At 43.8% G+C, this 16500-nt stretch overlaps 1 protein-coding gene across 2 annotated transcripts in view; it reads left to right on the top strand.

Moving 5' to 3' along the window:
* Window positions 1-8324, top strand: part of LOC139384076 (EARP-interacting protein homolog) — a 78498-nt gene extending 70174 nt beyond the window's left edge. Inside the window, exons 8-9 of one of the 2 annotated variants that reach the window (XM_071128712.1) lie at window positions 4147-4314; window positions 7829-8324. In XM_071128712.1, coding sequence (XP_070984813.1) covers window positions 4147-4314; window positions 7829-8003 — 343 coding nt within the window. In that variant the 3' untranslated portion in view covers window positions 8004-8324. The remainder of the gene's footprint in view (window positions 1-4146; window positions 4315-7828) is intronic. The other variant, XM_071128713.1, reaches the window with a different exon arrangement.
* The last annotated feature ends 8176 nt before the right edge of the window (window positions 8325-16500 follow it).

The following is a 16500-nucleotide window of genomic DNA, read 5'->3' as shown; positions in this document are numbered from 1 at the left end:
GTAACCGGAAGGTTGCAAGTTCAAACCCCCGAGCTGACAAGGTACAAATCTGTCGTTCTGCCCCTGAACAGGCAGTTAACCCACTGTTCCTAGGCCGTTATTGAAAATAAGAATTTGTTCTTAACTGACTTGCCTGGTTAAATAAAGGTAAAAAAAAAATTTTTCATTATGCTGTTCATCGACTACAGCTCAGCATTTAACGCCATGTTCAACTGGCTACTGCACTTCCTGACGGGCCGCCCCCAGGTGGTGAGGGTAGGTAACAACATCTCCACCCCGCTGACCCTCAACACTGGGGCCCCACAAGGGTGCGTTTTCAGCCCTCTCCTGTACTCCCTGTTCACCCATGACTGCGTGGCCATGCATTCCTCCAACTCAATCATCAGTGGTAGGCTTGATTACCAACAACGAGGAGACGGCCTACAGGGAGGAGGTGAGGGTCCTCGGAGTGTGGTGTCAGGAAAATCACCTCACACTCAATGTCAACAAAACAAAGGAGATGATCGTGGACTTCAGGAAACAGCAGAGGGAGCAGCCCCCTATCCACATCGACAGGACAATAGTGGAGAGGTTTGAAAGTTTTAAATTCCTCTGCGTACACATCACGGACATACTGAAATGGTTCACCCACACAGACAGCGTGGTGAAGAAGGCGCAGCAGCGCCTCTTCAACCTCAGGAGGCTGAAGAAATTTGGCTTGTCACCAAAAACACTCACAAGCTTTTACAGAAGCACAATCGAGAGCATCCTGTCGGGCTGTATCACCGCCTGATACGGCAACTGCTCCGCCCATAACCATAAGGCTCTCCAGAGGGTAGTGAGGTCTGCACAACGCATCACCGGGAGCCTACCTGCCCTCCAGGACACCTACACCACCTGATGTCACAGGAAGGCCAAAAAGATCATCAAGGACATCAACCACCCGAACCACTGCCTGTTCACCCTGCAATCATCCAGAAGGTGAGGTCAGTACAGGTGCATCAAAGCGGGGACCGAGAGACAGAAGCTGTTTTTCAATCTCAAGGCCATCAGACTGTTAAACAGCCATCACTAACATTGAGTGGCTGCTGCCAACATACTGACTCAACTCTAGCCACTTTAATAATGGAAAAATTGAAGTAATAAATGTATCACTAGCCCCTTTAAACAATGCCACTTTATATAATGTTTACATACCCTACATTACTCATCTCATATGTATATACTGTACTCTATACCATCTACTGCATCTTGCCTATGCCGTCGGCCATCACTCATTCATATACTTTTATGTACAGTGGGGCAAAAAAGTATTTAGTCAGCCACCAATTGTGCAAGTTCTCCCACATAAAAATATGAGAGAGGCATCATAGGTACACTTCAACTATGACAGACAAAATGAGAAAAATAAATCCAGAAAATCACATTGTAGGATTTTTAATGAATTTATTTGCAAATTATGGTGGAAAATAAGTATTTGGTCAATAACAAAAGTTTATCTCAATACTTTGTTATATACCTTTTGTTGGCAATAAGAGAGGTCAAACGTTTTCTGTAAGTCTTCACAAGGTTTTCACACACTGTTGCTGATATTTTGGCCCATTCCTCCATGTAGATCTCCTCTAGAGCAGTGATGTTTTGGGGCTGTTGTTGGACAACACGGACTTTCAACTCCCTCCAAAGATTTTCTATGGGGTTGAGATCTCGAGACTGGCTAGGCCACTCCAGGACCTTGAAATGCTTCTTACGAAGCCACTCATTCGTTGCCCAGTGTGTTGTGTTTGGGATCATTGTCATGCTGAAAGACCCAGCCATGTTTCATCTTCAATGCCCTTGCTGATGGAAGGTTTTCACTCAACATCTCACGATACATGGCCCCATTCATTCTTTCCTTTACACGGATCAGTCGTCCTGGTCCCTTTGCAAAACAGCCCCAAAGCATGATGTTTCCACCCCCATGCTTCACAGTAGGTATGGTGTTCTTTGGATGCAACTCAGCATTCTTTGTCCTCCAAACACGACGAGTTGAGTTTTTACCAAAAAGTTATATTTTGGTTTCATCTGACCATATGACATTCTCCCAATCTTCTTCTGGATCATCCAAATGCTCTCTAGCAAACTTCAGACGGGCCTGGACATGTACTGGCTTAAGCAGGGGGACACGTCTGGCACTGCAGAATTTGAGTCCCTGGCGGCGTAGTGTGTTGCGGCGTAGGCTTTGTTACTTTGGTCCCAGCTCTCTGCAGGTCATTCACTAGGTCCCCCCGTGTGGTTCTGGGATTTTTGCTCACCGTTCTTGTGATCATTTTGACCCCACAGGGTGAGATCTTGCGTGGAGCACCAGATCGAGGGAGATTATCAGTGGTCTTTTATGTCTTCCATTTCCTAATAATTGCTCCCACAGTTGATTTCTTCAAACCAAGCTGCTTACCTATTGCAGATTCAGTCTTCCCAGCCTGGTGCAGGTCTACAATTTTGTTTCTGGTGTCCTTTGACAGCTCTTTGGTCTTGGCCATAGTGGAGTTTGGAGTGTGACTGTTTGAGGTTGTGGACAGGTGTCTTTTATACTGATAACAAGTTCAAACAGGTGCCATTAATACAGGTAACGAGTGGAGGACAGAGGAGCCTCTTAAAGAAGAGGTTACAGGTCTGTGAGAGCCAGAAATCTTGCTTGTTTGTAGGTGACCAAATACTTATTTTCCACCATAATTTGCAAATAAATTCATTAAAAATCCTACAATATGATTTTCTGGATTTTTTTCTTCTCATTTTGTCTGTTATAGTTGAAGTGTACCTATGATGAACAGGCCTCTCTCATCTTTCTAAGGGGGAGAACTTGCACAATTGGTGGCTGACTAAATACTTTTTTGCCCCACTGTACATATTCTTATTCATTCCTTTACACTTGTGTGTATAAGCTAGTTGTTGTGAAATTGTTAGGTTAGATTACTTGATAGATATTACTGCATGGTCGGAACTAGAAGCACAAGCATTTCACTACACTCGCATTAACATCTGCTAACCATGTATATGTGACCAATAAAATTGGATTTGAGAGCATGAACAACATTCCTACCAATTAGCATCAATTTGCAAAACAGTAATATTCCGCTGATATACGTGTGCTTTTAGCTTATTTTATACTGACCCTGTCACAATGTGTGTGTTGTTACTGTATGACGAGAAGCTTGCTGCTGCTACAAACATACATTCTGTGATGGTTAATTACATTGCACTGCCGTGTTCAGGTGTGGGTTACTGTAGCTATTCTGTGATGAGCTGCAGTGCTCAGGGCTATATAAGTAGCTGAACACAGTGCACTGCAGTATTCAGGTGTGTGTGTGTGTGTGTGTGTGTGTGTGTGTGTGTGTGTGTGTGTGTGTGTGTGGAGACACGCTCTGGCTCTCTTTCTCTCTCTGGTGTGAGCTGAATAGATAATGACTGTGGAGAAGTTTGTTGCTGCTACCAACATACGTTCTGAGATTAAGTACATTGCATTACTGTACATACACACAAACACACATCCACCCTACAACCCCTCTCACTCCCCAAACCCCCCCCCCCCCCCACACACACACACACACACACACACAGTAGACCGGCCAAATATATCCAGAGCAGTGTAGATGTGATCCCATTCTGATAGTAGTCTACAGTGTGTGATTTCTGAGCAGTGCTCCGAGGGCCTCGGGGCTCTGGGTATTAGGAACTATTTTTCAGGAGGGAAGAAGATTAGCCGAACGCAGGGAAAGGGTGCGCTGAGCCAGATTTTATGTCAACAGCCCAGTTATCCTTCAATCCCTCTCTATGAGGAGCTCCACCACTGAGCTCTGCCCTAGGCTTTGAGAGAGAGACCGAGATATAGAGAGAGGATATAGTGATTGGGAGGGAAGGACAGCAAGTGAAAGAAGGAAAAGAGAGTGCAGGAGAGGGACGGCTTAGGAGTTTACAGAATGATTACCTTTATTAGCTAACCATAATTACACAACACCTCACGGCAGTACAAACTAAGCAGCAGGGAAACAAAGCCCAGATCCATCTCAATTACCACACACGTACATGGATTGAGGAGCCAAAAGGATAAGAGACAAAAGGAAAGAGGATATATAGATGGATTAAAAACACCCATTCACTGATTCTCTTTGTGTGTGTGTGCCCACCACCCAGGGTGTGGAGCGTTCGCTACAACCACTCTCATGATCAGCTGGTGCTGACCGGCAGCAGTGACAGCAGGGTGATTCTGTCCAACATGGTGTCCATCTCCTCTGAGCCCTTCGGTCACCTGGTGGACGACGATGACCTCAGCGACGGAGAGGACAACCACCAGTACGACAAGTATGGACACTAAGTCAAAACCTCTATGACATATCTGTCCACTTAGTCATGACTGTCAACAAGGTCCACTTTCTGACATATTTGTCCAGACCTGTCCCCCCTTATAGCCATACTGGACCAATCTCAACCATAACTGTCCACTGTCATAATCTTTCATCGGATTTTCAATGCAACAGTTACTAATCATTATGATTATTTTATCAATTCAATCTAGAGTTTGTGCTCTGATTCTAGTTCTCTGGTCTTGAACTTCACCAACTCTTTGCCATGCCCTATTTTGTGATGGTTCAATTTCTGTGCCAAATAACTGTCACTACACATTGTGAATAGCATGCGTTCTCTCAGAAAAAAAGTAACCAAATTGTACTTAAAGGGGTACAAACGCTTGTCACTGTAGTAGTTACGTCCATTGTACCATTAGTTAGAAGTGCATCATTGTCCTCTTGCAGTTTGTACCTTAAAAGAGCCAAACGTGTTTACCTTTTTAGGGTACCATCGTTTGTACCTTTTAAGTGGCAAAATGTTTTCCTTTTCTCTATATAAAGTCCCTCACTTGTACACACCTCTTCGCCATCTCACTTCTGACACCAGTGTAGCAATTTCAGTAGCCCCGACCGGGACTGGAACCAGGGTCCAGCGACAGTCAAACACCTTAACCATTACGCCAGCCTCTTGACTAGGTCCCCCAGTGTTGCATTAAGCTCACTGCAATATTAATTACAGCTCTTTATTGTCATATACTCTTATGCAAGCCTTTATAAAGACTCCAGAACTGGCAGCGGACATGCTCAAACTTAATTAACACTGCCATAGACCACGTAAATTGGTCCAACACTTCCCCTCCCAGGTGGCCAAAAATAACTAACTGAAAGCCACACCCCCACTAACCCACACCTCCAATGATTGTACCTTCATATATGAAATATTGAGTACAAAAATAATTTGTACCATTATACTATTCACACATGTACCCTGAAACGTACCGAACAGTATCATGTGAGATCTTTATGTCCACCTATGAAGGTACATTGTGTATTTAGATATTTTTCTACCCCAGGGAACAATACTGTAGCCAAACCCTTTTTTTCGGAGAGTGCAATAAATAGCCTATTGTATGTAAAGGAAGCCAGGGTAGAGGAGTACTGTACCTGGTGTTATCACAACCAGGCCAGAGACTATGAGTGGAGGTTATGAGTAATGTAACTAGACCTTTTGTGTGTGTGTGTTTGTCTGTAGCCTTGTCCAAATAAAAATCAAAATTGGATGGTGTCCAGAGATAGAAGGGAGGGGTTTAGTGTAGGGTGGACTAAAAACAACAAGATAACTAATGTCAAATATAGTTAGCCCGTAAAATGTGTGTACAACAGTTGAAGTCAGACATTTACATACACTTAGGTTGGAGTCATTAAAACACGTTTTTCAACCACTCCACAAATTTCACAGATTATTTCATTTATAATTCACTGTATCATAATTGGCTAAGGTGTATGTAAACTTCTGACTTCAGCTGTGTGTATACGCTGGATGTAGAAGCCTACGTGCTGTTGTACATTAGGGGAGGGGTGGTACGGTTAGGGGAAAATAATAAAAGAAAATGTATAAAAATACACTACTGTTCAAAAGTTTGGGGTCACTTAGAAATGTCCTTGTTTTTGAAAGAATAGCACATTTTTTGTCCATTAAAATAACATCAAATTGATCAGAAATACATTGTAGACATTGTTAATGTTGTAAATGACTATTGTAGCTGGAAACGGCTGACTTTTAATGGAATCAGCAACCATCACTCCTGTGTTCCAACGGCACGTTGTGTTAGCTAATCCAAGTTTGTCATTTTAAAAGGCTAATTGATCATTTGAAAACCCTTTTGCAATTATGTTAGCGTAGCTGAAAACTGTTGTTCTGTTTAAAGAAGCAATACAATTGGCCTTCTTTAGACTAGTTGAGTATCTGGAGCATCAGCATTTGTGGGTTCGATTACAGGCTCAAAATGTCCCGAAACAAAGACCTTTCTACTGAAACTCATCAGTCTATTCTTGTTCTGAGAAATTAAGGCTGTTCCCTGCGAGGAATTGAGTATGACACTACAAGCTTGGCATACCTGTATTTGGGGAGTTTCTGCCATTCTTCTCTGCAGATCCTCTCATGCTCTGTCAGGTTGAATTGGGAGCATCACTGTACAGCTATTTTCAGGTCTTTCCAGAGATGTTCGATCGGGTTCAAGTCCGGGCACTGGCTGAGCCGCTCAAGGACATTCAGAGACTTGTCCCGAAGCCACTCCTGCATTGTCTTTTCCATGTGGTTAGGGTCTTTGCCCTGTTGGAAGGTGAAACTTCACCCGATCTAAGGTCCTGAGCACTCTGCAGCAGGTTTTCATCAAGGATTTCTCTGTACTTTGCTCCATTCATCTTTCCCGCGATCCTGACTAGTATCCCTGTCCCTGCTGCTGAAAAACATCCCCACAGCATGATGCTGCCACCACCATGCTTTACCGTAGGGATGGTGCCAGGTTTCCTCCAGACGTGACGTTTGGCATTCAGGCTTAAGAGTTCATTCTTGGTTTCATCAGACCAGAGAATCTTGTTTCTCATGGTCTGAGAGTCCTTTAGGTGCCTTTTGGCAAACGCCAAGCTGGCTGACATGTGCCTTTTACTGAGTAGTGGCTTCTGTCTGGCCACTCTACCATAAATGCCTGATTGGTGGAGTGCTGCAGAGATGGTTGTCCTTTTGGAAGGTTCTCCCATCTCCACAGAGGAACTCTGGAGCTCTGTCAAAGTGGCCATTGGGTTCTTTGTCACCTCCCCGATCAAGGTCCTTACCCCCGATTGCTCAGTATGGCTGGGCAGCCAGCTCTAGGAAGAGTCTTGTTGGTTCCAAACTTCTTCCATTTAAGAATGATGGAGGCCACTGTGTTCTTGGGGACCTTACATGCTGCAGACATTTTTTGCTACCCTTCCCCAGATCTGTGCCTCGACACAATCCTGTGTTTGGTTTCTGCTCTGACCTGCACTGTCAACTGTAACCTTATATAGACAGGTGTGTTCCTTTCCAAATCATGTTCAATCAATTGAATTTACCACAGGTGGACTCGAGATGTTTCTACAACTTGATTGAAGGATGATCAATGGAAACAGGATGCACCTGAGCTCAATTAGCAAAAAATACAACAACAAAAAAGTTTTTGCTTTTTCATTATGGGGTATTGTGTGTGGGATGATGAAAACAAATTATATTTAATCTATTTTGAATAAGGCTGTAATTTAACAAAATTTGTCAAAAGTGAATGGGTCTGAAAACTTTCCGAATGCACTGTATATGGGGGATTGGAAATGATGCAGACAATTACGTTGATGGAAGTGACAATCTGTCTGCAGTATTAAAGCTGATCTACCGTCTCAAAAATAGAAACTCTCCATATTCAACTCCCTTTTCACACTGTGTGTGCGTTCGCACGCGTGTGCATGAATTTGTGAGTGTGAATCAGTGTGTGTTTGTGTACATGTGTGTGTTCTAGGAGCAAGGAGCCCCTGCAGGACAGTATCATCTCTACCTATGAGGAGCATGAGGACAGTGTGTACGCAGTAGAGTGGTCCTCAGCAGACCCATGGCTCTTTGCCTCTCTCAGCTACGATGGCAGACTGGTCATCAACAGGGTCCCCCGTGCACTCAAATACCATATCCTGCTCTAGACAGACTACACACTGGACCGACGACTGGACTAATCATAGAGTGACGGAGAAGAGGGCGAGGAAGGAGGAGCGATGAGGAGGGGAGCCGACCGTCAGGGGAGCCACACTCGGCAGACCCTGCACACAAACTCTCTCTTTCTCCCTGTCTCTCTCTCTCTCATTTTCTTTTTCTCTCCCTCACCCTTTCTACAAAATAACTGATTACGTTACACATTCCCCTTAATGATGCATCTGACTCTATGTTTGCTAGGACAGAGAAAATACAGAACTGCTGTATATCTATTCTGTATATTGTCAATTAAATGCTATTTATGTCAACTGGATTTTGTTTATTCTTTTTGGTGAGCAGTTACTTTACTGAGCTTTTGGGCATCTTCTGAAGGCTTTTCTCTTGACTGGGAGCCCAAAGGTAGTCTAGTCAGAGACCGGGAGCCCATAGGTAGTCTAGTCAGAGACGGGGAGCCCATAGGTAGTCTAGTCAGAGACGGGGAGCCCATTGGTAGTCTAGTCAGAGACGGGAGCCCATTGGTAGTCTAGTCAGAGACTGGGAGCCCATTGGTAGTCTAGTCAGAGACTGGGAGCCCATAGGTAGTCTAGTCAGAGACTGAGGGTTCCTTGCATGCCTCAATGGCAGCCTCACCCTGGGGAATGACAGGAGGTGTATCCAGGGCACTATGGTTCCTAGATGACAAGTTGAAGCCAAGAGGTAGCTCGGAAAATCACCCCCCCCCCCCCCCCCAAACCCTCTCCTGATCTTTTCTTCTCTTCCTACACCTCCCTCCTCACTAATACCCTTTTTCCTCTTCCTCATATATCATCCCCTCTGTTCTCCTCCTCCCATACCCTCCGTCTCCTCCGTCCCTGTCTTCCTGTACAGTGTGTGTTGACGTTGGTCTGTAGTGACAGTGGTAGCCTTCTTTAGATCCACTGACAGCCTTTTTAATTGCAGCTTGACTCTGCTCAGGGCTCCTTCTCCAGGCAGAGCTCCATGGTGCCAGGAGAACCCTGAGAGGCTGTGGGTCTTCATTAACCATGCCCAGGTTGGCGCCCAGGGCTTGAATGCAGACTAGCACCCTTCCCCTCCTCTGGAAGGCAGCTCACATCCACAACCCTCATTATAGCTCAGTGAATTATTGAAAAGGGGATTGGGGCGTGGGTCTAATGTGGTTTAGAAGCTGAAAACATAATCTTCCCCAAACCTGTCCCTCTATCCTGTCTTTAATTTGAGATTGTGATGCTTGTCAGTTGTCACCCAATTAGAAACGCACACACGCCATGTCCCAGAGACACACACCACATCCCTCTGTTCCCTCTTTTGACTAAGATGCTGGTGGTGTGACAAGCTTGCAGCCATGTGGCATGTTGCATGTTCGTTGTATTCCTTTAGGACTCACTACGCGCGCGTGCGTGCGCACGGTCTCTGTGTATGCTGTTGACTGTGTGGAAGGCTGCATGCTAGGGACAGAAATACACAAATATAGATGGGTAAAACGTGGATGGCCAGATGGTTGGATCGGCATTGATAGTTGGATGAGATCAATATTAGAATAATTCAACTATCTCCATCACAACTGCAGATGTGTTAGTCCTGATTGACGCCTTCGCCTGCTCAGTTGCCTTCCTATGAATACATTCACAGTAATGCTCCTCGCTGTTTATTATCTATAGTCACTTTACCCCTACCTACATGTAATGTTACCTCAATTACCTCGACAACTAACCTGTGCCTCAGCACATTGACTCGTACCGGTGCCCCCTGCATACACCCTCGTTGTTTTATTTTATTATTACTCTTTTCTTTTTCTACTTCAGCTTATTTAGTCAATCTTTTCTTAACTCTTATTTTTCTTAAAACTGCACAGTTGGTTAAAAGCTTGTAAGGAAGCATTTCACTGTAAGGTCTACAACGGTTGTATTCGGCGCATGTGACAAATACGATTTGATCTGATTGAATATTAGCGGATTAAACTAAGCATGATGCATTGATATTCCGTGTACAATGTTCACCTCTGGAGACGGAAGAGGACTGCTGACAATGCAGATGACTGAAATACTCTGCTGCTATGCTCTGTACCACTGTTTTGATATCCACAGGCTACACCACATTACCTTCCAGCCCTGGCCCCAGCTCTGCTCTACTGTAAAAACAACATGTGATTCCAGTGTGAATCAGGAGCGGTGGGGGTGTTTTTTTGGGCTGTTGACTGTGCTTTAAATATCTGGGAAAACAGCCGAGGGAAAGGTCTTGTTCTCACGTCGAGCTCCCAGAGTTCAACTGTTTTGCCCGGCACGACTGACAACTATCGTCTGTGTCACACAGTCACATGACCCCTAGTGCAGTGTACCTGTCAGCGGTGGTGACGAGCATCTTCAAGTCAAGAACCCGGATCTCCAATCCCAGATGGCGTCATGGTTGATATCACAGGTGACTGGCAGATACTGTATCCAATGGATGGGCAAGACTGAGATTTACAAACGGTTTTAAAAGGAGTTGTCTTTAGTGTTTTATTGAGAACAGCAAATAGTCAATTACACACTTTACATGTGAACTCTAGATGCGTTATGTTACTGTACTTACCCCTGAGGTTTGTTGTTGGTTAAAAGGGTCAAGTATCTCTTGAAAATAACCTGGATGAATCAAGATACATTTCTTACGGTGTCCCCAGTTTACATGTAATTGAGATGTGTCAGTCTACACTGTATATTTGAAAGTTGGTTCAAGTTCAAATATGTACTGAACTGAAATCCTAACAAGAGACATACAGAGTAGAGGAAGAACACTTCAAGTAAAGCCTGAGCCTTTATTGTGTTTCCTATGCAATCTAAATATTATGCAGAATGGCAGCTGCTTGTCTAAACCCCCCCATGGAGTCATGCCTCACTATGTTTCCTGCTTTTATCTCCATTGCCTCGATTTCTCCTTTGTTATCTTGGCATGAATTCAAAATACCCTACATTTCTTCACATATGCAGGTAGCCTTGTGGTTAGAGCGTTGGACTAGTAACCAAAGGTTGCAAGATTGAATCCCCGAGCTGACAAGGTACAAATCTGTCGTTCTGCCCACTGAACAAGGCAGTTAACCCACTGTTCCTAGGCCGTCGATGAAAGTAAGAATTTGTTCTTTAACGGACTTGCCAAGTTAAATAAAGGTAAAATAAATATTCATTTCTGTGTGATGTTTTAAATAGTCCTAAAAAACCTGAGGGTCATACGGATGCCCTCCTCCGAGGACGCAGGCGGAATTGGATTCAGCTGCTCTGTAAATGAAGTAAATTAAATTAGATTTCATTTAATGACTTATTCATGTGTTCGGAGCAAGAGAGCAACCCAGGTGATTATTACCTTCAAGAGGCCCTTTCATTTGCATTCAGAAAATGATCACAATCCCTTGAAAAACAAACAATGCGCAAACACCAGGCGATCCAAGAAGGGTGGAGAGAAAAACGGACACTTTGGGAAAAACATCAGAGAGACATTGGAAGGACCCGTGGTAGGTTGTCTGAGCATTTGGAAAAAGGTTGGGAATGTTGCGGAAGGAGTGAACAACTGGCAAAGACTAAGACCATTGTGGCACCTGCGAGAGGTTGTCCTGAGGGTTGGGAGGTGGTTGGATATGTGTTGGGAATGTTGTGGAGGGAATTATGCCTGACATTAATGGGAAAACCCCAGGGATGGTCTATCCTCAGGAAGCTCTTACTGAATGCCGGAGCCTGGCTTGCCTGCAGGCAGCATCACATCAAACGTTCACGTGTTTATATGCGTGTTCTTGTAAAGTCTCTGATCCATCAATCATGCAGGAAAAATACAGGACAAACCGTATTCATACATGCATACATCTATGCTGTCTCTGTGTCCCGGCATTGCGTACACTAAAGGAATTTCCTAGGCTTTTTAGCTAGATGGTGGTGGAAGTGGTGTTGCCACATTGAAATGTGGTCCGAGCTCTTTGATGCTTAACTCGCATAACTACTTACGCTGACAAACACCCCATAGACCGGGGAAGCTAGCTAGCGCTTGTGTCATAAGCTGCTTATTTAGCATCCTTCTCAGCAGATCAAGTGCTTTAGCTGGGGCGAACGAGACTATCAAGCCCTCACTGAAATCACAGGCACAGTCTATATTTAGGAAATTATTATTTATCCCTTTGTCTTCTTGTACCATTTCTGAATCTCTGATTTAAATGTGACCCCCACCCCTCACCGGTCTCTCATGGATATAGGGACTCCACACAGTCAAGCACCAGTGCTGGCAGATTTACATTTATACGATTTTCTGTATGTCTTACAAAAACCAGACAAAAGGCGCAACATGCTCTTCTTAGCAGACTTGTTTAATTTTTTTTATATCTCCATGCTTCCGTATTGTAGCTCAGTGTCAAATCCATAGAAATAGTCCTCATGTTTGATATCATTAAGCCTTTGTCAAACAGATTGACCCTCTTTCTTATGGAACAACAGAGCACAATGGCCCTGGACATCACAGAAGGCCACGTGGAGCGTACAACCTTCCACACAGTCAACAGCTTTTCTCAACCATATTATACCTCCGTCACAGAGCAAGTACCAGTGGATGTGCTGTTATTTATGGGGCTTTGCCACAACATGGCAATATATATAATTGCTTCTCAAAAGCTGTAATTGCGTTCGTCTCTCATGTCCAGTGCCAAATTTCCACATACATGCCCTCTGTGTCTCCATGGAGATGGAATGGCCATGCTTGATGAGGGACGTTGAAGTCATGAGGTTGCCCACACTGGAGAGGAGTGTGGGTATGTTGTGGTTGCTTTGTGTGTGTGTAGAAACTGTACTATACTATTTGACATTTGCAATGTTGGTTGTACAGTGCTGATTTTAAGGTACATGAATACATATTATTTGTGACTCATTCCTATTCTGAATAAAGCCTACAGTGGCAAGCTTTATTTGTGCTGATAACGTAAATGAAACACAGTCTGTCAAACAATAGCTTCTATTGAATGGGTATAGGTCCTATGAGGGTGGAATTTCATAGAGAGCTGATTGATATGATTAGAGTTTATGCTGAGTTCGTCACTAGTCTTATGGCAATGTGATGTGGCAGCTTGAGTATGTTCGATCAATGGAGCACAGTTTAAGAACATGACAGAGGCAGAGGTTACAGCCACTCACAACTTGTGTGTCAATCAAACAGTCACACAGTCTGGCTAGAAACTGTCACACCATGAAATCCATTAAAACCAATTTAGTTCCTCCCCAAACGCCTCCCAGATATTTGAGCATTTCAATCAATAAGGATTGATTTAGTAAATAGATTTTCAAAACTTTGGTCATCAAAGTTATTTCTAAACTGTTGTTTTCAACTCTGGTTGCCATTTGTCATTGTGTAAGAAATACAATATTTGATTGTAATTAAAGTGTATTATACTGTGTCCATTACTGTAGGGGGAGAAATTAAAGGATGGATTTGAGTCATCACAGCAAATGTTATCAAATACAGTGCATGACTTTTTCCACATTTTGTTATGTTACAGCCTTATTCTAAAATTGATTAAATGTTTTTTCCCCCTTCTTCAATCTACACACAGTACTACACACAGTACTACACACAGTACTCCACAAGGACACAGCGAAAACTGTTCTTTATAAATTTTTGCAACCCCCCCTCACATTTACACATGGGTGACGCGTCATTCAGTTTAGCTAAACATACGTACATATATATACATATTTGGGCATTACAGTTTGCAAACAATGTAAAAAAAAAAGTATAATCATTGAGTTAATAAAGCTGCATACAAACATGGTCTCTTTTTTGCTTTCTTGAGTAAGGCAGCTCCAAAATGCAGGTGTTTCAGCCCAGCTCAGTGCTTTCTGTGGTGGTGGGGCAGCCAGCAAAAAAATATGGCGCATAGGGTTTGGTAATGTTTGTGTCTGTGATTGGCTCAGTGTTCTGTCACTCATGGGGACACTACGTCACCGTAAAACCTACGGGTAGAGCTCGAATATTCAAGCCCCTTGGGTACTGCCATAGAGTTACATTAGAAGTGACCATCCAAGAAGGCTCAAGATCATTGGCCACAGATAAAATGACGTCAAATGCTATATCTATATGCTATATCAAACGTAGCTTTGATTGGACGGATCATGTCAACATCATACAACATCAGCTAGCAAGCTAGACAAGCAGTCATCATCATGCATAAAGTCGGCAATCTACTGGCAAATCCTTTTCAATCCTTGTCACATGCAGACAAGATATAGATAAAACGTATCAGTGCTCATCAGCCATTGGACATAAACATTTCACAACAAGTTGGAAATCACAAATTTAACAATGAGTACTAAGGCGCCACTGCTGCCCCTGGTTCGATCCCAGGCTGTGTCACAGCCAGCTGTGACCGGGAGACCCATGATGCGGCACACAATTGGCCCAGCGTCATCCAAGTTAGGGGAGGGTTTGGCCGATCGGGATGTCCTTCTCTCATCCTGTTCTAGTCACTACTTGTGGCGGGCCGGGCTCCTGCAAACTAACTTTGGTTGCCCCACCAAGATTTACATGCTAAAAGAACATCATTATTCAGACCCTTTACTCAGTACTTTGATGAAGCACCTGTAGTGCTGTAGTGTCTTCTTGACACTACATGCTTGGCACACCTGTATTTGGGGAGTTTCTCCCGTTCCTCTCTGCAGATCCTCGCAAGCTCTGTCAGTTGAGATGGGGAGCGTAGCTGCACAGCTATTTTCAGGTCTCTCAAGAGATGCTCAATCGGGTTCAAGTCTGGGCTCTGGCTGGGCCACTCAAGGACATTCAGAGACCGAAGCTACTCCTGCATTGTCTTGGCAGTGTGCTTTGGGTCATTGTCCTGTTGGAAGGTGAAACTTCGCCCCAGTCTGAGGTCCTGAGCGCTCTGGAGCAGGTTTACATCAAGGATCTCTCTGTACTTTGCTCTCATCTTTGCCTCGATCCTGACTAGTCTCCTAGTCCCTGCACCTGAAAAACATCCCCACAGCAGGATGAATGGTGCCAGGTTTCCTCCAGACATGATGCTTGGCATTCACGCCAAAGAGTTAAATCGTGGTTTCATTAGACCAGAGAATCTTGTTTCTCTTGGTCTGAGAGTCCTTTAGTTGTCTTTTGGAAAACTCCAAACAGGCTGTCACGTGTCTTTTACTGAGGAGTGGCTTCCGTCTGGCCACTCTACCATGAAGGCCTGATTGGTGGAGTGCTGCAGAGATGTTTGTCCTTCTGGAAAGTTCTCCCATCTCCACAGAGGAACTCTAGAGCTCTGTCAGGGTGACCAGATCTATGCCTCGACACAATCCTGTCATCCTTCGACCTCATGGCTTGGCTTTTGCTCTGACTTGCCTTTCCAGATCATGTCCAATCAAATTAATTTACCACAGATGGACTCCAATCAAGTTGTAGAAACATCTCAAGAATGATCAATGGAAATGAGGTCATTTTCAAGTCTCATAGCAAAGGGTCTGAATACTTATGTAAATAAGGTATTTCTGTTTTTTTATTTTAATACATTTGCAAAAGTGTCTTAACCTGTTTTCACTTTGTCATGTTTTGGTATTTTGTGTAGATTGCTGTGGAACATTTTTAATTTAAGCAATTTTAGATTGAGGCTGTAACGTAACAAAATGTGGAAAAAGTCAAGGGGTCTGAATACTTTCTGAAGGCACTGTATACTGTACATGTGTGTGTTGTTCTAGTGGGTGTGTGTGTGTGTCCACAGTGTTCTCTGCTCTCTCGTCCATGTCAGATGTGTGATTGAATGGAACACTTGTCTCAGACAGGCTCATGGGAACTCCCTGACCCAGATCTGTCTCCTCCTCCCACCCAGCCGAGCGGCAGACAAACACACACACGCCTGAGATGTGGGTCATTGACAAGACGTTAGGTGAGGACTGTATGACCCAGGTCATACAGAGGGGCAGTGAACCGTCACTGTGGCATTCACCTCTAGACAGGAGGCTGTTGGGAAACAAGGTTGGATCACACACACGCACACACACGCACACCACACACACACTCTTCTTTCCATGCTGTTTTGTGATTTCTGTGGTCTGAATGATAGAGAAGGACATACGATTTCTTCACCGGCTTTCGAAAGCTTTTAAAGTCAATGCAACTTGTCTCAATGTAGTTCAATTTGTGTAGTTATTTTCACAAAGTCATTGCTCAAGTTACTCTTGAGAGGAAGCCTAGAACTTAACCCTCCAATAGAAAGACCAGGATTGACAGAGACAGTAGTAGGGAATGACTCTCATTGGTTGAAAGAACAGGAAGAAACTTTGAGAACATTATTGCCATTATAACAGTCAGTCTTTAGCAGATAATGCAAGACAATACAAAACAGTTTGAGAGCTCAGTATCACCTTCATCATCATCATCCTTGACATGAACATCATCATTATTCTGCAGTAGTATTCCACTTGTTTTTTTGTCTTAGTTCCTTCATATTTATATTTTCACTCCAGGGAATATGTTTACATTACCTTTTCATACATT

The sequence above is a fragment of the Oncorhynchus clarkii genome, chromosome 25, assembly GCF_045791955.1.
Source record: "Oncorhynchus clarkii lewisi isolate Uvic-CL-2024 chromosome 25, UVic_Ocla_1.0, whole genome shotgun sequence".
Lineage (NCBI taxonomy): Eukaryota > Metazoa > Chordata > Actinopteri > Salmoniformes > Salmonidae > Oncorhynchus > Oncorhynchus clarkii.
This window is presented reverse-complemented; position numbering and strand designations above follow the sequence as displayed.